The 23,227-nt window shown below is 39.1% G+C and overlaps 1 protein-coding gene across 2 annotated transcripts in view; it reads left to right on the forward strand.

Moving 5' to 3' along the window:
• The window catches only part of MAN1A1 (mannosidase alpha class 1A member 1), a 236,454-nt gene extending 229,834 nt beyond the window's left edge, over nucleotides 1-6,620 (forward strand). For both annotated transcript variants that reach the window (XM_007521293.3, XM_060190533.1), the window contains exons 12-13: nucleotides 3,016-3,131; nucleotides 3,870-6,620. In XM_007521293.3, the coding sequence (XP_007521355.1) occupies nucleotides 3,016-3,131; nucleotides 3,870-3,996 (243 nt within the window). In that variant the 3' untranslated portion in view covers nucleotides 3,997-6,620. The remainder of the gene's footprint in view (nucleotides 1-3,015; nucleotides 3,132-3,869) is intronic.
• Nucleotides 6,621-23,227: the final 16,607 nt, after the last annotated feature.

A 23,227-nucleotide genomic window follows, 5' to 3' on the forward strand; every position in this document is an offset into this window, starting at 1 on the left:
CCACCAGCAGTGGGGAAGCTTCGTGAGCAGTGAAGGAGTGCTGCAGGTGTCTCTTTACCTCTCTGTTTATCCCGTCTTCCTCAGTTTCTTTCTGTTTCTATCAAATAAAAAGGAAGAACAAAATGGCCACAGGAGTAGTGGATTCACTGTGCTGGCATCCAACCCCTCTGGTGACTCTGATAGCAATAAAAAAAAAAAAAAGGAGTCTGGCGGTAGCACAGCTTAAGCGCACATGGCACAAAGCACAAGGACCAGCTTAAGGATCCCAGTTTGAACCCCCGGCTCCCCACCTGCAGGGGGGTCGCTTCACAAGCGGTGAAGCAGGTCTGCAGGTGTCTGTCTTTCTCTCCCCCTCTCTGTCTTCCCCTCCTGTCTCCATTTCTCTCTGTCCTATCCAACAACGACAACATCAATAACTACAATACTAAAAAATAACCAAGGGCAACAAAAGGGAATGAATAGATAAATATTTTTTAAAAATAGATGTAAATAAAAATATTTTGGGGGGCCAGTCAGGCAGTAGCACAGTGGGTTAAGCGCACGTGGTGTAAAGCTCATGGATTGGCATAAGGATCCTGGTTCAAGCCCAGCACCCTACCTGCAGGGAAGTCACTTCACAGGCAGTAAAGAAGGTCTGCAGGTGACTATCTTTCTCTCCCCCTCTCTGTCTTCCCCTTCTCTCTCCATTTCTCTCTGTCCTATCCAACAATGGCAACATCAACAATAATAACTACAACAACAATAAAAACAACAAGGGCAACAAAAGAAATAAATATTTAAAAACACTTATTTGAAAAAAATTTAATAAATAAATATTTTTAAATGACAAACCAGCAGCATAGCCTCCTGCTTGAAAAAGTGCGTTTTGTCCATATGCAACACCCAGACATATGCCTGTTCCCTACCACACTGCAGAAAGTTCTGATACTATAATGTCTTCCTCTGTCTCTTTGTGTGTCTGTCTCTGTGTTTCTATCTGAAAAAGTGGTGAAACCCCAGTGATGACAGACAAAAAAAAAGAAAAAGAATGGCATGAGAACTCAAAACTTTTTTAAATGTTTTCTGCTATGTTTATTTCATTATAAATGTTATGATGTTAGTCTCTTTTCCCATGTTGTAGTTTTCTTAAATCAGTTTGTTGGGTTGTTAGTGGGTTATAGTACAGCTGTTGACACATGGTTGCAGTTTCTCATCTTCCTTTGTTAGATGTCTACACTCGCCCTCACCATAGACCCTTTTCCATCATCATTAAATGTTTATTTTACTTTATTTCTGTCCACTGTCAATGACTGAGAACCAGATTTCAGCTAACAGTTTTTACTTGATACCATTCATAGCATTAATGGGATGTGGGTGAGTAGGAAATAACTTTTTGACTGGAGGCTATGACTGGTAGTTTGCAAAGCAGTCATTAGGATTTCAAAATATAAAGAGCAGTCAACTTAGTGGCAGCTAAAAAAGCAGAGGACAAGTTCTTTAGGTTGTTAGCTAAATTTTCATTCCCATTATGCCTAGTCTATCTTTTCCAAACAGTCAATTTCATGAATATAGAATTGTTTGCTCTAGATAGTTGCCAGGTGGATTCAATTTCTCTTTCCATCACAGATGAAGGGAAGGAGGGAGGGGTACTTTAGAAACAGAGAGCAGTCATATTTACCTCACTTACTACTATTTTCCTTTTACTGTTACCACTTGTTAGCACTTAATATAAATTCTTTTTTTTTTTAGTTTTTTAATCATCTTTATTTATTCACTGGATAGAGATATCAAAAAATTGATAAGGAAGGGGGAGATAGAGAGGAAAAGGAGAGATACCTGCAGCACTGCTTCACCACTCACAAAGCTTTCTCCCTGCAGGTAGGGACCAGAGTCTTGAACCTGGGTCCTTGTGCATTCTAACACATGCACTCAGTCAGGGGCACCACCATCTGGCCCGTCACAATAAATTCTTAAGAGATGAGACAGTCTGATTATAATAACAACTATTTGGAATCTAATACGCTTTCTAGACCAGAGATAGCAAACTTTTCCTGTTAGAGACTATGAGAACTGGGATTTGGGATCATCGCTGAACTACACTACTCTCCCCTCACTGTCAAAAATAGTCACCAGCAATATGCAAACAGATGGGTATGGTTGTGACTCACTTCCCACTTCATTTAGTAAAACAAAGAGTAAGTTGCTTTAACCTGCCTTACATGCATTGGCTAATGCGGTTCTAAACCCCAGGAAGAAATCCTAAAAATCAAGTAAAAATTGATTCCAAAAATAAATGTAGAAATCTTTTTTTTTTTTATTATTTTATAATGATCAACAAGACCATAAGATAAGAGAGGTACAATTCCACACAATTCCCACCACCAGAGTTCCACATCCCATCACCTCCACTGGAAGCTTCCCTATTCCCTGTTTATCCCTCCGGATCATTATGGGGTGCAGAAGGTGGGAGGTCTGGCTTTAGTAACATAGACGTTGACAGGTGGGGCCGAGGTGGGGTACCAGGACTCTGAAGAGGTGGGGTACCAGGACACATTAATGAGGTTGTCTGACCAGGGAAGTCAGTTGGCATCATAGTAGCATCTGCAGTCTGGTCGCTGAAAAAAGCGTTAAAAAATAAAGCAGAACAAGTTGTTTGATAATCAGGAACCTAAAGGAAAGAATATAGCAGATGACATTTGGGGGTCTTCATGTTGGAAGGAACTAGGAAGTCTATTTTAGGTATATTGCAAGGGGCCCATAACTTTACTAATTTTCACCTGAGCCCTATAGCTAACATGCAGGTGGGCTAAAGGCATTTGACAAGGTGAGATGCATTAGCCTTATGTCCTTGAAATTTCTATAGTTTTATATTTGCTTATACATTTTAAAGAGTGTTTTTCATTCTAACCTAGAAGACGTTATACTCTACATCATCCAGCTTGAATATTTTATTTAAATCTCACTATACAAGAGTAAGAATTAGTAACAGTCAGTTTATGAAAATGTGACCATTTCTTTCTCTCTTCTGTAATTCAGGCCCTGGAAAGTCACTGCAGAGTGAATGGAGGCTACTCGGGCCTGAGGGATGTTTACCTCAGACATGAAACTTATGATGATGTGCAGCAGAGTTTCTTCTTGGCAGAGACACTAAAGTAAGTAAAGGCTGTTGTAAAAGTCTGTGGCTGAGGAAAGTGAACAGATCTTCTCTGGTGGCATCTTTACCGTAAACATGTTAAAATAATTTCCAAGTGTGATTGCTTCAGAATGCCATTCTACCTGAAAACCTGTCTGTTTTCTGTCGTTACAGTGCCTCCTCCCCCACTGATCTGTGAGGAAGGGAGCACCTTTTAATTAGACCAGTGTTACCAAGTTTGAAGATCGTATAAACCTTCTAAATCCTGTGATTTCCCCCTTGTATACTTACTTATGATAAAGTTTTATTCCCAAATTAGGTACAGGAGGAAATTTATAACAGAGCAATTATAGCAGTGAACTCTAGGAAAAGTTAACATGAACGCAGTGTCTTTCTCTCATAATATCTTACTGTGTGTATTTTTTGGACCACTGCTGGCCTTGAGTAATTGAAAAATGTGGGAAGTAAAGCTTTGTGTAAAGGGAGACTACTGTATATAAGTTTGAAGATTGAGAGCAGCATATATAGTGTTTACAGTAATAGCAAAGAATTGAGTAGCTTCCTTGTTAGTTACTATACCTCCTCGAGGTTTTTCTGTTGCCCTAGCACGAGCAGAAATTTTGAGAGGCTTTTTTAAAGGCATATTTATTTATGAGAGAAAGAGAACCAGTGCTAAATGTAGTTTTTGCTTTGTCTTTGTGGTTGTGCTGCCTGATACTGTCTCTCAGGTCTCATATGCTGATGTTTCTTTCTCCAGATACTTGTATTTAATATTTTCTGATGATGATCTTCTTCCACTGGAACATTGGATCTTTAATACCGAAGCACACCTTCTCCCCATACTCTCTGCAAATAAAAAGGAAGTCAAGGACAATGAAAAATAAAATTTAAAAAAATTAAAAAGACATTTTATATTTACTCTGTGCCATTCCCTTCACTGCATACCTTAAGAATTCCTTTTCTAGTATTCAGACACATGATGAATTTTTATTAATAGTTCTATGATTATTCTAAGTCCAAAAATTGTTTTGCAGTCTTTTATGTTTATTTTCATAAGCATAGATGGACCTAAATTCTTTCTTTATTTGTATCCTTTATTATTTCATCAGTGGATCACAAGTTTTGTTGTAGTTGTTGTTTTAATTAAACTATAATCTTTGAAGTTCATAAAGGGATTTTGATTTTTTTTTAACTCAATAGAATTGTATGCCAATGACCTCTTGATTGCAATTTTAATTTGACTGCAAAACTTTAGCCTCCTCTGTGAGGAGATGATGTCTGCTTTAAACTGTAATGTTTTGCCATGTTGCAAAAAGCCATAATGATAAATTAAATATTAAAAAGCTTTTTCCTTTTTTATTTCATGTTAATCTAGTTTGTCTATCCACCAGAGACAGATCTTATGACTGTGACAGCCTCCTTATGTGCGTCTATCATTATTTGATGGGATGTCTTCTAATACACTTCACTTGCATTGGAAATCAAATTAGAATGTCATCCCAAAAGAATCATCTCATGTCGACCTCATTTCATTGGGACCACTGTATGTTTTGTTGGTTAATTATACTAGTGCTTCCTAATTTGTGAATTAGTTCTCAAATTTTACTTTAAAAGCCTTGTGTCATTTCTGGGTCATGCACCAGTTAATTCCTTCTATTCCCTACCATGCAGCAAGGTGAACTTTAAAGTTTTGCAGAGCCCCGCTATTTCTGAATTATAATTTTTAAAGAGAAATACTTTAAGTGTGTTTGCTTTTGCTTGTGATTGAATATATGAAGACACTAGGTATCTCTAAAGAGAGAATGAGTATTTCATAGGACTTTTTGTCTACATTTCACCTTTTTTTTTTCTTTTACTTTGAGAAAAAGAAGCTTTGCATTTGCTCAGACTTTTTCTATTTGAAAAGGGCCCTTTCTCAAATATAGTAAATTGCCTCATTTCAATATATGAAAGAAGAATTTAATGTATCAGTTTGTGGTCAGTAAAGAAAAAAATGAATAAACCTTTAGGTCAAGTTAAAATACAGAATATTTTGTATGGCTAAATTCAAGATAATAGTCCCAGTTTAGAAAGAAATATATAGGCGCATAAACACTCCCAATTTCTCACAGCTATAGCAAATCAAAATTATTTCTAACCATTGTTTTAAGAATATAAATGGTTTTCCCAAGAATAGATTTTTATGACATTGTTTTGTTTTCTTTTCATATTAGTTTACATTTTATATCTATTCTCACAAAAGGGCTAATCTGGTGATGCATATACTGAGGTACAAAGACTGGCCACCTATGTTTTTCAGCCCAGGGTGGCCAAATAAATCAGTGCAACCCTATGAATTAGGCTGAAGAATATGAAATTGCTGCATCTGTAGTTTAAAAACTATCTAGATGTAGCAACTGTGTATGGTTCAACATCATACTTTTAAAGCAACTATTTTCTTAGCTCTCAAGACTTAGAGATTTTATCTGTCTCGGCTTTTAACAATATTTCAGAAGATTTCTTTTGTTTGGAAAGACTACTTTTACGTTGACCTGCTTTCCCAAAGTACTATATACTGATATGTATCAAATAATAAATTAATAATATTAGTAAGTGATAAAGATCCTTCATATATTACTGTCATGTTTATGTTTCTGTGGCCCAGAATAACATCTTCCATTTCTATATTCAAATTATTTTATGAAAATGATTCAATAGTTAGAGTTCTGTTTTCTCAGGTCTTAATGGCAAAATATAAGATTATTGCCAAAATCAGGCCATTGGTATTCAGATTATACTTTTCATATGAATGTTCTTGAACTAGCTGTTGAAAATAGTCTATTTTCTTTGCTTTCCAATTTTATTTGAAAGAGCACAAAACTGATATGTATTTCTGTAACAGATAGGCTATTAAAATCAGGTTGTACTTACACACTGCACTATAATGTACCTTTTGTACCCTGGAATAGATAGGCAAGAAGATTGTACTATATATTGCTATGCCAATGGCAAGAGTAGTTTTTCAATTCTAGGTCTTGGATTTTTTTAACATAAGTTTCAAACACCAAAAATGTAAACAAGATAATAGATTGATATTATGTTCATGTGATTTAATTGGTTACAATTTGTGTTCATTTTTTAAATGACTGAATTTCTTAGGTAGACACTGTTGTTCATTTTCAGCAAAACTGTGCAGTTAAGTTTACATTTCTATTTACATCTTGATAGGTGAATAATTTAAATAGCACTTAATTTCACATTTATGCATATGTTTGAATATACTTTGTGCAATTAATACTACACATATAAATTATATGGCAATTTACAAAACTCAATGTCTGTCATGAATCTTTCATATGTATTACCCACTCCTTATATTGATTGTTTTGGGTTTGTACATAAATCCACTCTGTCATTTCCAACTTTATATAAATCTTTAATGTTATGGGAAGCATAATAGATTGACACATAATTTTTAAAAACTATATTTGTAAAATTTCTCTATTGTGAATAAAGCGTTTTAATATACCTTCTCACATGTTTTTTCTCTTCTTAAATAAGTTTTTGCATGTGTAAGGGTAAATGCATACAGTTGCAAGTGAAAATATTAGATCCCAGTGGTGATTCCCTATCAAAGTCAATCTTAACAAGAAAACTGTGAAGGGTGAGAGAACATAATGGCCATGCAAAAGTCATTTATATCTGAGGCTCTGAAATCCCAGATTCAGTACTCTGTACCACAATAAACCAAACCTGAGCAATGTTCTGGGAAAACAAAACAACCCCCCAAAAAAGGGGGGGCTGTTAAAAGCGGGCATCAGTGAAACCATTTTTTAAATGAAGCCAGCTAGTGCAGAGAAACTGCATTAGACACCCAGTTTGAACTGGACGTGAGACCTTTGAACTGGGCCAAAGACAATTATTTTAATAGACCAGCAAACAGTTGCTTGAGCAGTCATCCAGTCATGAGAATGAATGATTTTTTGCCAGAGGATAGAATCAGTAACCAATTATGTATAGCCAGGAGTTGTTTAAGCTTGCTAATACTTATTAACTCTTTAAGTACATACTTCACTTTAGTCCTTCCTAGAGACACTTCCATTTCTCTCTTTCAATTAACTCCTGAATTTTTAGGTTGACAAAGAGTTCCCCAATTAAAAACTTTACATTGTTTTTTTGCATACACAGTCCTTCTTAATAAAATGCCTTTATTTATTAAGACTCTAATACTTTCAGTATCAGGACAGGTAGTGTACAGGTAAGAATTTGGTGTCAAAAATAAACTGTGATGTTTGTCAAAGGAGTTTACAGTTCACACTAGGGAAAGAGAGAGACAGGCTGAGAGTATGGATTGATCTGCCAACAATTGCAGGGAAGCAATTCCAGAAGCCAGACCTTCCACCTTCTGCACTCCGTAATGACCCTGGGTCCACACTCCCAGAGGATAAATAATAGGAAAGCTATCAGGGGAGTTGATGGGATATGGAGTTCTGTTGGTGGGAATTGTACCCCTCTTATCCTATTGCCTTGTCAGTGTTTCCATTTTATAAATAAATTTTTTTTAATTACTACAGCAGCAATAAATGTTATTGTCCATTCCTTCGATTGTTTATTGCAAAAAACCCTCTATGTCAGGCTGTAGAGAGTACAAACCACTATCATATTTGAGGCTCTGAGGCCCCAGGTTCACTTTGTTATTTCTGACACTGATCACACTTTATTATTTCTATACAAGTCTTCCCTTCTACACCACAGGTCCTGATGTTACACATATCTTAAGAATCTTAAGGGTTAATTAACAAACACTATGTATGCACCACAGTAAGCCAGAGATGAATTGGAGAAAAATATTAAAATCAATTCAGTTCTATTCACTACACCAGCAGAAAAAGTAAAATACCTAGGAATAAACCTAATGAAAGAAGTGAAGGATCGGTATACTGAAAACTATGAGTCACTATTCAAGTAAACAGAAAAAGATGAGGTGAGGATGGATGTTTGGCTTCACGGGGGGGGGGGGGGGGGGGGTTAGACAGATTTTGGTGGTGGGAATGGTGTTTATATACACTCCTATTAATCTGTAGTATAAATCACTAATTAATTTAATCTGAGGGGAAAATTGAATGTCTCAAACATTTTAAAGCACAGACTGAGTCTTTTTAATACATAGACTGAGTCTTTGATATGTTGACTCTTAAAAACTTATACCAATTGGGAGGTAGTGCAGTGGGTTAAGCGCACATGGCACAAAGCGCAAGGACCAGTTAGGATCCCTGTTCAAGCCCCCAGCTCCCCACCTGCAGTGGAGTCACTTCACAGGTGGTGAAGCAGGTCTGCAGGTGTCTCTCTGTCTCTCTTCCTCTCTATCTCCCCCTTCTCTCTCAATTTCTCTCTGTATCTATCCAATAACAATTTAAAAAAAAGGTTAGACATGGCAAAAAAAGGTTAACAGAAGCAACCAGTGGCACAGCTATATACCAATAATGTCAAAGGACATAAATTATGGTGATGTTGTGTATGATACAGCAAATCCTAACAAAGGGATAGTTCAAAGTTAACCCAATTGCCAAATAATGTGATTATAGCAATAACTATCTATTGTCTTCTTAAACCCTAATACAGCAGGAACCTCCCGCTTCCTCTACAGAGCCTATATTCCCCCAGTCCTGGAACCTATAGAATGGGGCTTACTTTCCTGCATGATTCACTCAATTCATACTAAATGATATTGCATCCACCAATCCCAACCTAATCAACGAAAGGAGTACTCTTCACTTCAGACTGTGTCCAGAGACTTCAGGCATGGAATGTCAACCCTTCAGCTTCATTACTCTGATGAGACCTTTCCTTTCATAATATTCTCTAATTCCATTCCAGGAGGTTCACTTCCTAACAAAATCCCAAAACCTAGATATAGACCAGGTCCTATAAGATAGAGCATATATTCACACGTATCCATAATTAGGGCAAAATATATACCTGAAAGCAAAAATACACAGTATAAAGTTCATAATGAAATAGTGTCTACTTAGACCTAGATACCCTCCTCACCTATTACAGTTTTCTCACTGACTCCACAGCTAACCTTATCAAAGCAAGGACTGCAAAAGCTGGATAAGGGCAAGAGACTGACATACTTTAATGATGACTCTTTAGTCACTATCAGGCCACCCTATCAGCTGGGGCCCTGTTTGGGGAGTCCTGAGATTCATAAACAGACATGATGGGCCTAGACCTCAAATCCCTCTCTCCATTGTTACCGGTCATATCTATCAAGAACAATACAAAAGACCCCTCAGTGGGCCCCCATATGACCTTGCCCTCAACTTGGATTAACAATGGTAGAGAATGTTCCATCCTCTGAAGGGATGGTCAACATACTCTATGCTACACCTGAGGAAGATGGGTCAACATTGGGGCAGTATGGAATGTTCCTACTCATGACCACAGAAAGTGAGCTCAGATCTACAGGGATGCAGAGGTCACAGAGTCTCCTAAACTGAATATGGGCCCCAGATCACATCAAATCGATGGGGTTTACAGTCAACAATATTTATACCCCTTTCCCATATTAGGAAGCTACTCTCTTCCCTGATCCAGCTTTCTTGTCCTTCTGCCAGCCATGATATCACCTCCCCAGACAATAACTTGGATCCACCTGAATATCAGATTTCAGGCTCAGGGAAAAAAAGAAAAAGAAGAAAAAAAAACTAGTATAGCCACAGGCCCTTTAGAATATAACTAAAATATGCCTACTAGCTATCTACAATGGAGGACCACCCCCCTCCAACTCTTCATCTGCACTATTCCAGCCTTTAGGTCCATGATTGGTCAACAATTTGTTTGGCTTTGTATGTTAACTCTCTTTTTAGCCACAGGTTCCATATGCTAGCATGATGCCAACCAGACTTCCCTGGACAGACAACCCCACCAATGTGTCCTAGAGCTCCGCTTCCCTGGAGCCCTGCCCCATTAGAGAAAGAGAGAGATAGGCTGGGAGTATGGATCGACCTATCAATGCCCATGTTCAGCAGGGAAGCAATTACAGAAGTCAGACCTTCAACCTTCTGCATCCCACAATGACCTTGGGTCCATACTCCCAGAGCATTAAAAAATAAGAAAGCTATCAGGGGAGGGAATGGGATACAGAATTCTGGTGGTGGGAATTGTGTGGAGTTGTGCCCCTCTTATCCTGTGGTTTAGTCAATGTTTCCTTTTTATAAATAAAAATTTTTTTTAAAAAGAAAAAGATACAAAAGGGGCTGGGTGGTGGTGTTCCTGGTTGAACGTATAAGTTATAATATAAACAAGGACCCAAGTTTAAGCCCCCATTCCCCACCTGCAGGGAGAAAGTTTTGTGAGTAGTCAAGCAGTGCTACAGGTGTCTCTCTGTTTGTCTGTCTCCCCTCCCCTCTTGATTTCTGGCTCTATCCAATAAATAAATAAAAGATACAAAATTAAAACTAGGGTTCATTTAAAAAATAAAAAATAGAAAGAAGTGGAAAGATATTCCATATCCATGAATTGGAAAAATTATTATCAACAAAATGAATGGTCTACCCAGAACCATATACAAATTTAATGCAATCCTGATCAAGGTCTCACTAATTTTTTTAAGAGAATAGAAAACAAGCTACACATGTTTGTAGCTTGTTTTCTATTCTACATGTTTGTCTGGAACCAGAAATTACCTAGAATCACCAAAATAATCTTAAGAAAAAAGAACAGAACTGGAGGTATCACACTCCCAGGTCTCTAACTGTATGGCCCCACAGGGCCATCTAATCAAAACTGCCTGGTACTGGAACAGAAATAGACTCACTAACCCATGGAACAAAATTGAGAGCCCATAAGAAAGCTACCACACCTATGGACATCTAATGTTTGACAAGGAGGCCCAAACTCTTAAGAGGAGAAAAAGGAGAGTCTCTTCAACAAATGGTGCTGGGAAAAGTGAGTTGAAACATGCAGAAAACTGAAACTGAAACACTACATTTCATCACACACAAAAGTAAACTCCAAATGGATCAGGGACTTGGATATTAGACCAGAAACTATCAAATACTTAGAGGAAAACATTGGCATATCCTTTTTTCATCTAAATTTTATTGGAATCGTCAAGGATACAAGTACAATTGCAAGGAAGACTAAAACAAAAATAAGCCAATGGGACTACATCAAAACCACCACCCAGAGACTCTACCATTACAGAATGGTAGATCTTTCCATGCCATACCTCAGACTAAGGGCTAATTACTAAAATACATAAAAAGCTCACTAAACTCAGTGACAACAAACAAACACAAAAAGCCATCCAAAAATGGAGAGATAATATGAACAGAATATGCACCAAAGAAGATATCAAAAAAACTAAGAGGCATAAGAAAAAAATGCTCCAAGTCATGATTGTCAGAGAAACGCAAATAAAGACAACAATGAAATACCACTTCACTCCTGTAAGAATGTCATCCATCAGAAATGATAATAAAAACAAGTGCTGGAGAGATTGTGGGGGGCAAAGGAATCCTTTTGCACTGCTGGTGGGAATGCAGATTGGTCCCCTGTGGACACCTGACTGAAGAACTCTCAGAAAGCTAGAAATGGACCTACCTTATGACCCAGTAATTCCTCTTCTGGCAATATATAGTAAAGAACCAAACACACTCATTTAAAAAGATCTGTGTATACCTATATTCATGGCAGCACACTTTGTAATAGCCAAAACCTAGAAGTAATGTAGGTGTCCAAAAGTGGATGAATAACTGAGAAAGTTGTGATATATATATCCACAATTGACTACTATTTTTTATATTTATTTTTTTATTCACTTTTGTTGCCCTTATTATTTTATTGTTGTAGTCATTGTTGGATAGGACAGAGAGAAATGGAGAGAGGAGGGGAAGACAGAGAGGGGGAGAGAAAGATAGACACCTGCAGACCTGCTTCACTGCTTGAGGAGCGACTCCCCTGCTGGTGGGGAACGGGGAGGGGGGGCGGGGGGTCGAACTGGGATCCTTGAGCCGGTCCTTGCGCTTTGCGCACGTGTTCTTAATTCATTGTGCTCCCTACTGCCAGACTCCCATCCACAATTGCTTACTATTCAGCTATTAAGAATAATTAATTCACCTTCTTCACCTCATCTTGGGTGGAGCCCGAAGGAACTATATTAAATGAGATAAACCAGAAAGAGAAGGGTGAGTGTAAGTTGAGAAATAAGAACAGAAAGGAGAAATACCATGTAGTACTTGGGACTGAATTTAGTGTATTGCACCAAAGTAAAGGACTCTGGGGTGGGAGGGGGCGGGTGGAGTTTTAGGTCCTGCAGCATGACCTAAAAGAAGGTAGAGGAAGACCTTGCCTGGGGGTGACTGTGTTTTGCACATGTACCAATAATCATATTTACAATAAACAATACCTCAATAAAAAGGGAAAAAAAAAACAAATACAGAACATATTGTTATATAATGATGATACTTAGCATTTTTTTTAAATTTTTTATTTAAGAAAGGATTAATGAACAAAAACATAAGGTAGGAGGGGTACAACTCCACACAATTCCCACCACCCAATCTCCATATCCCACCCCCTCCCCTGATAGCTTTCCCATTCTCTATCCCTCTGGGAGCATGGACCCAGGGTCATTGAGGGTTGCAGAAGGTAGAAGGTCTGGCTTCTGTAATTGCTTCCCCGCTGAACATGGGCGTTGACTGGTCGGTCCATACTCCCAGTCTGCCTCTCTCTTTGCCTAGTAGGGTGTGTCTCTGGGGAAGCTGAGCTCCAGGACATATTGGTGGGGTCTTCAATCCAGGGAAGCCTGGCCAGCATCCTGGTGGCATCTGGAACCTGGTGATTGAAAAGAGAGTTAACATATGAAGCCAAACAATTTGTTGAGCAATCATGGATCCCAAGCTTGGAATAGTGGAGAGGAGGTGTTAGGGAGGTACTCACTGCAAACTCTAGTGTACTTCTGCTTTGAGGTATATATTTTGCAGTAGTTTATGGATACGTGTGCACATAAGCTCTCTCTCACAGAAACTGGTGTATATCTAGGTTATGGGACTTTGTTAGAAAGTGAACTACCTGAGTTGAAATTAGAGTGTACTATAAAAGGAAAGGTCTCACCCGAGTAATGAAGCTGAAGGGTTGTCATTCCACACATGAAGTCTCTGGACACAGTCTGAGCTGAAGCATGTTGAGGTGGCAATCGTTGCGTTGGTTAGGTTGTGATTGGTGGATGCAATATTATTTGGTTTGGATTGGGAGACGAAACTAAAAGCAGGACCTGATCAAATTGTAAGTAGGGCACCAAAGTAAAAACCCTGTGGTGAGGGGTAGACATGCAGCTTCCTGGGCCAGTGGGGGGTGGGAGTGGGTGGGAGGGATGGGTCACAGTCTTTTGGTAGTGGGAATGGTGTTTATGTACACCCCTAGCAAAATGTAGATACTTAGCATTCTTAAAGGTACATTTCTTATTAAAAGACACCTGCAAGTAGCCATAGGAAAGTCTCTGACTATCAGGTGGAGTTTCACTCATGCATTCAAGTAAACATTTATCAAATATTCATTTATGTTACCAATTTCTAGGTGCTCGTGATGTTGATATAGTGGTGAGTGACTAAAAAATGACAGAATAAAGTAGTTTTCTAATGGATTTTTTTTCAAGATTTTATTTATTTATTAATGAGAAAGAAAGGAGGAGAGAGGAAGAACCAGATATCACTCTGACATATGCTGCCGGGGATCGAACTCAGGACCTCATGCTTGAGAGTCCAAAGCCTTATCACTACGCCACCTCCTAGACCACTGGATTTAAAATTTTTTTTATATTTATTTATTTTCTCTTTTGTTGCCCTTGTTTTTTGTTGTTGTTGTAGTTATTATTGTGTTGCCATTGATGTCATCGCCATTAGATAGGACAGAGAGAAATGGAGTGACTCCCCTGCAGGTGGGGAGCTGGGGGCTCGAACCAGGACCTTTATGTTGGTCCTTGCATTTTGCGCTATGTGCGCTTAATGGATTTTAAATTTTAAGTTGTTAGAAAATAAACAAATGAGGAAATACAATGTGTAACCTCACAAGTGCTAAGTAGGAGATAAAACAGAGTAAGAGACAAGTATCAGGGGGGGATTTTATGCTGATTTTTGTCAGGGAAGACATTGATAAAGGTCAAACTGAGCGAGCATGAAGAGAAGAGCAAGCTTTACAAATATTGAAGAAAAGGTAGTTTCATCTAATCAGGTACCAAGTGGCAGATGCTATCATGATTTCATCCTGACGTCCCTGGGCAGATGATCTCACTAAAGTGTCCTGGAAATTCACCTCTCCAGAACTCTACCTCACTAGGAAAAGATAGAAACAGGCTGGGGGGACAGATAGACCTGCCAACACCCATGTCCAGTGGAGAAGCAATCACAGAAGCCAGAACCCACAGCTTCTGTGCCTCCAAAAAAAAATTGGGTCCCTATTTCCATGAAGGAAAATGACCAGAGGGTTCTGAGTTCCGACTTTATCGGGTCCCAGAGAGAGAAGAAAGAAAAGAGACAGACATTTAGAAGTAGTAATAGGTGTAGGTGTGACTTGGAAAGGAAGACAAGACGGGACTATGGGAAGAAATGGGCAAATACATATAAATATGGACAGATAGTTATAGAAATAATAGTTAACACAAATCTTCAACATTAAGAGAACTGCTGTAGCTTCCATTGAAAGGAATTGGAATGCAGAACTCTGGTGGTGGGAATGGTACAGAACTATGCCCATTATCTTATAATTTTGTAAATCAGGATTAAATCACTAATAAAATTTTAAAAGAGAGAAAGAAAAATAGGAACACATTGAAAAAATGCAGTTCCAATTAGAGGAGAGCTATTCAAATGCCTCAGACATTGTACGAAGTACAACATGAGGGGCCAGATGATGGCGCAGCTGATTGAGCACACATGTTACCATGCACAAGGAACTGGGTTCAAGCCACCAGTCCCCACCTGCAGGGGGAAAGCTTTGTGAGTGGTTAAGCTGTGTTGCGGGAGTCTCTCTCTCTCCCTCCCATCCCTTCTTTCTCAATTTCTGGCTGTTTCTATTCAATAAGCAAATAAAGGTAATAAAAACAATAATAAAAAATTGTTGTTTTCGCCGGGCTGGCTTCACGGGCGGGTAACAGAGACTCGGGGACTCATGGTTGAGCTGTACACAGTATCTCTTTATTCATGCAGGACGCAGCGCAATCTATACCAAGCTAAGCTAAACTCAAACTAAAACGAACAATGTTGTTTTTATATATACTTCCCAAGTAGGGTGTGAACAGGATGTGACATAGAGAGGGTGGAGAGAAAAGTGACTGGTGAAAATCAGAGTGTGACAAGGAGAGGATCAGGGTGTGACAAGGAGAGGGGGTGGAGCAGGTGAGAATTCTACCACTAAACCACCAATGCCCTGGAGGGAGTGTGGTGCTTTATGTAAATGTAAAAGTGATTTATGTAAATAGACCAAAGCTTTGAATGGGATCAAATCAATCCCTATATAGGCATATAGTTAAGCAGAAGCCAGGGGGAGCTGGCATACTACCCAACAAAAAATAAAGTATGACATGAATTTAATAAACCTTGACTTTTTTTAAAAAAACTATTGGAAGTTGTCCTGTAGCAATTTTTTTTTCTATTTAGTCTCTTTGACCACTCAAAGTCTACTGAAATCCTGCTCTTCTAAACTTAACAGAATTGTCATTTTTGTAACCAAATGTTGCTCTGTCTTATTTGGTAGATAAAGGGTGTGGCACTGTAAACTAAGAAGAACTCTGGGGAAGCAGGGTTCCAAGACACATTGGTGGGGTGTTTTTCCAGGGAAGTCCGGTTGGCATCATAGTAGCCTCTGGAACCTGGTGGCTGAAAAAGGAGTTAACATATAAAGCCATACAAATTGCTGACTAAAGGCTGGAATAGTGCAGGTGAAGATTTGGGGGGTCTCCATTTTGGAAATAGCTGGTAGGTTTATTTTAGGTATATTCCAAAGGGCCCATGACTATACCAGTTTTTGCCTGAACCTGACATCTGAATATGCAGGTGGACCCAAGTTATTGTCTGGGAAGATGATATCATGGCTAGAAAAAGGGCTAGAAAGAGATCAAGGAAGAGAGTAGCTCCCAAATATGGGAAAGGTGTATAAATATTGTTGACTGTAAGCCCCGCTACTGTAGTGATTTTAAGAAATACAGAATAAATTTGTATTTGGAATCAACTTTCAACCAACAGATTTCTTAAACCACTTATACACTAAAATACCATGTGTAGAGCCCTGTGTAAAATATATGTTCCAGGAGAGCAGGAAGAAGAAGGGCAAAGGATGTGGAGGTCCCCTTTAAACTTCACTTGTAGAGATCAAGAGGATCATCCATATGGAAAAAAATGACTTTCTCTCATTATCAGGGAGAGGAGCATCTATTGAAACAACGCAGGGGTAGAAAAGACAGAGGAAGGTTCATGCATAGACGTGTGCAGGCTCTCAAGAGTAAGAGTCCAGAGTACCCAGGTTCTCCTCCAGATTTTTTTTTTCTTTCTTTTTTTTTTTCTGCCTCCAGGGTTATTGCTGGGTCTTGGTGCCTGCACCACGAATCCACTGCTCCTGAAGGCTATTTTTTTCCCATTTTTTTGCCCTTGTTGTTTATCATTGTTGTTGTTGTTGTTACTGTTGTTGTTGGATAGGACAGAGAGAAATCGAGAGAGGAGGAGAATACAGAGAGAGGAAGAGAAAGACACCTGTAGACCTGCTTCCCTGCCTGTGAAGTGACCCCCTGAAGGTGGGGACCCGGGTCTGGAACTGGGACCCTTAAGCCAGTCCCTGCGCTTCACACCATGTGCACTCAACCCACTGTGCTACCACCTAGCCTCCCTCAGCTACTGCCTGGCCCCCGGTGTGTGTTTTTTAATGTTACCATATAAATATCCAAATATTGTTTTCTGTGCTTTAGCCCCACAGTCCCTGTCTCATATTTTAAAAGATGCAGAGGGACAAAGAAAATGGTTGAGTGGCTAAAGTGTATAGATTACTATGAGTGAAGCCCTAGCTCCAATCCTTGGTACCACATGAGAGCCCTACACACGTCACCAAAGAAACTCCATGGATATGGTGGGAGAGCACACTGGTGACCCTCTCTCCTATTCCCTTGGTTATCTATCCCAAAGAATTATAGGATGGGGAGCCAGCGGGTGGCACACATGCTACAAAGTAAAAAGACCTGGGTTCAAGCCTCTGGTCCCCCTGCAGGGGGCAAGTTTTGCAACTGGTGAAGCAGTGCTGCAGATGTCTCTATCTCTCTCTGCTGTCCTCTTGATTTCTCATTGTCTCTATCTGAATAAATTAATAATATATATATATATATATATGAAGGAAACATTGACAAAACCACAGGATAAGAGAGGTACAACTTTATACCTTTCCCACCACCAGAACTCCGTATCTCATCCCTGCCCCTGATAGCTTTCCCATTCTTTATCCCTCTGGGTGTATGGACCCAAGGTCATTATGAGGTGCAGAAGGTGGAAGGTCTGGCTTCTGTAATTGCTTCCCTGCTGAACATGGGCATTGACAGGTCGATCCATACTCCCAGCCTGTCTCTCTCTTTCACTAGTGGGGAGAGGTTCTAGGGAATCAGGGCTCCAGGACACGTTGGTGGGGTCATCTGTCTGAGGAAGTCTGGCTGGCATCATGGTAGCATCTGGAACCTGGTGGCTAAAAAGAGAATTAACATATAAAGCCAAGCAAGTTGTTGACTAATCATGAACCTAAAGGCTGGAATAGTGCAGATGAAGAGTTGGGGTGGTCTCCATTTTGTAGATAGCTAGTAGACCTATTTTAGTTCTATTCCAAAGGGCCTGTGACTAGAATATTTTTTTCCCAAACTCTGCCTACCACACAGAAGATTTTTTTTTTTAAGCCACAAGGCAGGAAGAAGGTAGAATGCTTTTTTTTTTTTTTTTTTGGGGGGGGGTCAGATGGTGGCACATCAGGTTAAGCACACATAGTACAAAGTGTAAGGACCCATGCAAACATCCCAGTTTGAGCCTCTGACTCACCGCCTGCAAGGGGATCGCTTCACAAGCAGTGAAGCAGGTTTGCAGGTATCTTTCTCTCTCCCTTCCTATCTCCCCCTCCCCTCTCAACTTCTCTTTGTCCTGTCCAATAAGACGAAACGGGAGACCGCCAGGACCAGTGGAGGATTTCTAGTGTGGGCACCAAGCCCCAGCAATAACCCTGGAGGGGGAAAAAAAAAAAGCAATGCTTTGTAGAAAAACAATACCCCCTTCTAAACAGTGTATATTATAAAATTTTTCCCTTTACATAAAGAGCCAAAGTGCAGAGTCTTGATAGTCTTTGCAGCCTAGGCCAGACAGCTAATTCTCTACTATTTTAATTTAATTTAAGACTGATTTCTGGTTCCCCCTTGCTCAATTCATCTACACTAATCATCATGGAGTAATATTCTTCAAGAAATATTTGCCAGGCATCATCAGATATTCATAAAAATGTTAGGACAACATGGGAATCGAGACAACACTCAATGCCATTCTCTAATTTTAAATGTGAAAAAATGGAGGTGGGTTCCCAAGATCAGGAACTGTTTACTAGCTAGATATTGCCAGACATAGGGATTTGATAAGACTTACATTGGAAAAGCACAGTCTTTGAAATCATACACCATATCGAAACTGTCACTTCAAAATAAACTCAGAAGTCACCTTGGAAATTGTTTTCTGGCCGTTTGCCAAGGGTGTGGTTCACGGTTCACCAATTATCAGAGCCTCTTCTAAGTCTTGTTAAAATGAAGGTTCTAAAATAGGGAGATAGTTCAGTCTTGGACAACTTGCATGCCTGAAACCCCAGATTCAATTCTTGGCATGACTTTATACCAGTAATAAACAGTGTTATGGATTTAGTAACTCTCTTATCTCTTTTATTTTTTATTAATGATTTGATAAATATTAACAAGATTGTTATATAACAAGAATATGATTCCATACAGTTCCCACCAGCAGAGTTCCGGGTCCCATCCCCTCCACTAGAAGTTTCCTTATTCTTTTTTTCCCTCTGACAATATGGACCAAAATTCTTTATGGGGTGCAGAAGGTGAAAGGTCTGGCTTCTATAGTTGCTTCTCCACTGGACATGGGTGTTAGCAAGTCAATCCATACCCCAAGCCTGTTTCTATCTTTCCCTAGTGGCATAGGGCTCTGGGGAGGTGGAGTTTCAGGACACATTGTTATAGTTGTCTGCCCAGGGAAGTCAAGATAGCATCAAGGTGGCATCTGAAATTTGGTGGCTGAAAGACAATAAGATATAAAGCAAAATGTTCAATAAGCAGGAGTCTAAAGGAAGGAATAGAGCAAAGGAATGTGGGGGGTCTTCAGATTGGAAGAAGCTAGGAAGTCTATTTTAGATATGTTCCATATGGCCCCATGACATTAGTAAATTTTGCCTGAGCCCAGTAGCTAACATGAAGGTGGACTAAAAATATTGTATGGGAAGATTGTATCAGAGTTGAGAGTAGAACTAGAAAGCTGGAATAGGGCTGTGAGTAGCTCCCAAACAGCAGGAAAGTATATAAATACCATTGACTCTTAACCCCATCGATCTGACCTAGGGTACATATATACTCATAATTAGCACAGGAGACTGTATAACCTCTGAGTCTTTGTCAGTCTAAGCTCTCAGTCCACGGTCACAGCTGGGAACATTCTAGGCTGCACTCATTTCAGGACCAATCTTCCTTGAGTGGCAGAGTAAGTTGACCCAGCTTCCCTTCAGAGAGTGGGGCAGTCCCTACCATTGCTGCTCTACAATGACAGAAATATCCTGGAGAGGCCCACAAAAGGGTTTATGATGTTTCTGAAGGAAGTGGCCATTGATGGTGGAGAGAGAGAGACCTATTAGAGGTCTAGATCCATCATATCTTTATGAGAATACAAGGATTCCCTGACTAGAGTCCCAGATGATGGGGTAGCCTGGTATTGACCAAAAAGACTATCATTAAACTGTGTCAGTCTCGTGCCCTTACACAGTTTTTGTAGTCTTTACTTTATCTGACAGGGTTAGACTTGAAGTGGTTGAGAGAAGTGAAGTAGGGGATAGAAGAGGGTATCTAGACCTAAATACAGAGTATTTCATTAGATACTTTATAGTGTCTTCTTTATATATGTATACTTTATAGGTCTTTCTACTTGCTCACTGAACTTCCTGAGTCTAAGTCTACTCACAGCAGACTACTGAGCATTTTACTTTGAGGTGTATATTTTCCCTCAACTTACAAATGCATATGCACATCTACCCTGTCCATTAGGCCCTGGTCTAGAAGTAGGGTCTGTAACTTTGTAAGGGAATGCGCCATTTGAAATGGAACTAGGGTGTCCCATGTGCTAGGAAGAGTCTCACGAAGATTGTTGGAGTTGGAGGGTTGACAACTCAGGCTTCTCAACTCTGGATACAGTCTGAAGTAAAATGTGGTATATTAGCACTAGTTTCATTGATTTAACTGAGGTCAGAACTCTCTTATCTCTTTTCTATCTGATTCTTTCTCTCATGAAAACAAATATTAAAAATTTAAAAAAATACAAATACTAGAGTGTTACTCTAAACTTAGCAAATCAAAATTATTGAGAAGATTGAACCCAAGAATATCTGTGAAACTAATCATTTTTTTGCTATTTCTATGCATGCTAAATTAGGAGACCACAAATGTAAATTATAGCCAGGTGAATGACCCACTAAGTAGCAGTAGAAATAACGAATTAATTAGCAAACCATGAAACTATGTACACCTTTTCCATATCTTTTTTCTACTTCAAGGTTTAAGTAAATATTAAAATATCATTTTGAATCACTTTAGAAACATATTTATCTTTTACAAAAGTTATAAATGAAAATACTCATAGATCTTTTAGCAACAAATTCATATTGGATTTTTAAACCTAATTACTTCTTATTAAGGTAATCTCAAAAAATATTAACTTCAATTACTCCCATTTGTATTCAGTAACTGTTCACTTACTTTCCTCTCCTGATAGCTGCTTCTACAGTCAGTTCTCAAATTATATCTTTTGTTATTGATGCATTTTAGCATAACTGTCAGTTGCACAGACAACATAAATTACCTAGTTTTGCCATGTGTCATGTAAGTATATAAGGTGTTCTTGAAAATGACCTCTGAAAAGCCCCTTCATTTCCATCTGTCACCCCTTGGATTTTTACATCATTACAATCTAATTGTCAAAGATTTGCAGGTTCGACATTATTATGATCACTTTGAATCCCTTTAAAGCATACCATTGCTTACTGAATAAATTAATGTAAAGTTGTGTTACAGATCCATTTAATTCCCCAGTGAAAGCATGAAACCTTAGAAAACAGTGATAGATGTATAGCTTAATTTTTTTTCCACACACAGGGATATTTTGGCCTTAGGCTATGAGCACATATTAATACACAAGTCTGCAAACAGGGCTTTTCAAATAGCAATTTCCAAAATGACTGACACCTTACAGTTTGTTTGTTTTGTTTTCTAACCCTCCTAGGAGAAACAGGGAAATGATCTTCATTCAAAGAGTCTTTGGGACATTTATTCTGACTCCAACCTTTTTGCAGTTCTTTATGGAAAATGGAAACAACTTAGAGTCACCTCTCAGAACAAAGGGAAACACAAGGTGAAATTTGAACTGAGTGCGGTGTATTGCCCCAGAGCTAAGGACTCTGGGTGAGGAAGGGATGGGAGGAAGTGGGAAGGGTTTTGGAGTCCCAGTACATGATGGGGAAAATTGAATATATAAATGTGAGAAAAAACAGAACATCAACCTATTTTCAAGACTGTGGAAGAACTATAGTGGTTATCTATCGCGGAGGGGATGGCAACATAGAACTTTGGTGCTGGGAGTGGTGAAAAAAATTAATTAATTAATGACTATAGATATAGAACTTTAATTGATGTACCCAGTTGAGCACACACATTATCATGTGCAAAGGTTCAAGTCCCCACTCTCCACCAGCAAGGATGATGTTTCATGAGTGGTGAAGCAGGTCTGCAAATGTCTTTCTCCCCTCTCAATTCTCTCTGGTCTATCAAATAAAGTAGGAAGAAGAAAGAAAGGGAGAAAGGGAGAAAGGAAGGAAGGAAGGAAGGAAGGAAGGAAGGAAGGAAGGAAGGAAGGAAGGAAGGAGAGAGAGAGAGAGAGGGGAAGGAAGGAAGGAAGGATGGACGGATGAATGGATGGAAGAAGAGAAAGAAAGAAAGAAAATGACTGCCAGGAGCAGTGGATTTATAGTGCCGGAAACTAGCCCTAGCAATAACCCTGGTGGCAATTTTAAAAAAGTAAGAAAAGAAAAGAAAAATATATATCATCCAAGAATGTCTCCCCAACATAATGAAATAGACTATGAGATTCAGGAAGTTTTAAGAGCCCCAAGAAAAACAAAATCAATCCTAAGCTCACCAAGGGACATACTAATTAAATGACAATAATCAATAATAAAAAGAAAAATATTTAAGGTAGACAGATAAGAACAAAGAGTTATCTATAAGAGAATTCCCATAAGTCTCTCAGCTGGGGGACTCAGCAAAGCACCTGGTTGAGCAAACACATTGCAGTGCACATGAACCTAGGTGCAAGTCCCTGATCCCCATCTGCAGGGGGAATGCTTCACAAGTGGTAAAGCAGTATTACAAGTGACTCTTGCCCCCTCTCCATCTCCCCAACTCCCCTTTCCCTCTCAATTTCTAAAATAAAGACTATCATCTGGTTCTCAATACAAGCACTAAAGGCTAGAAAGAAGTGATAGAATATAGTTTTTAATGGACAAGACATCCATTAAAATACTGTATCCAGCTTGGTTCTCAATCAATTTTGATGAAATGGTAAAAGTTTTTCACACACAAAAGTTAAAAGAATTCACTGCGGGGTGAGTGGTGAGCAGTGCTGCATGGGTTAAGAGCACATAGTATGCAAGGTGCAAGGACCAGAGCAAGGATTACAGTTCGAGCCACCCAGCTCTCCACTTGCAGTAGGGGTCGCTTCATCTTTCTCTCCCCCCTCTGTCTCCGCGCCTTCTCTCTCAATTTCTCTCTGTCCTACTCAGTAAAATGGAAAAAAAAATGGC

This window comes from Erinaceus europaeus, chromosome 4 (assembly GCF_950295315.1).
Source record: "Erinaceus europaeus chromosome 4, mEriEur2.1, whole genome shotgun sequence".
NCBI classification, from domain to species: domain Eukaryota; kingdom Metazoa; phylum Chordata; class Mammalia; order Eulipotyphla; family Erinaceidae; genus Erinaceus; species Erinaceus europaeus.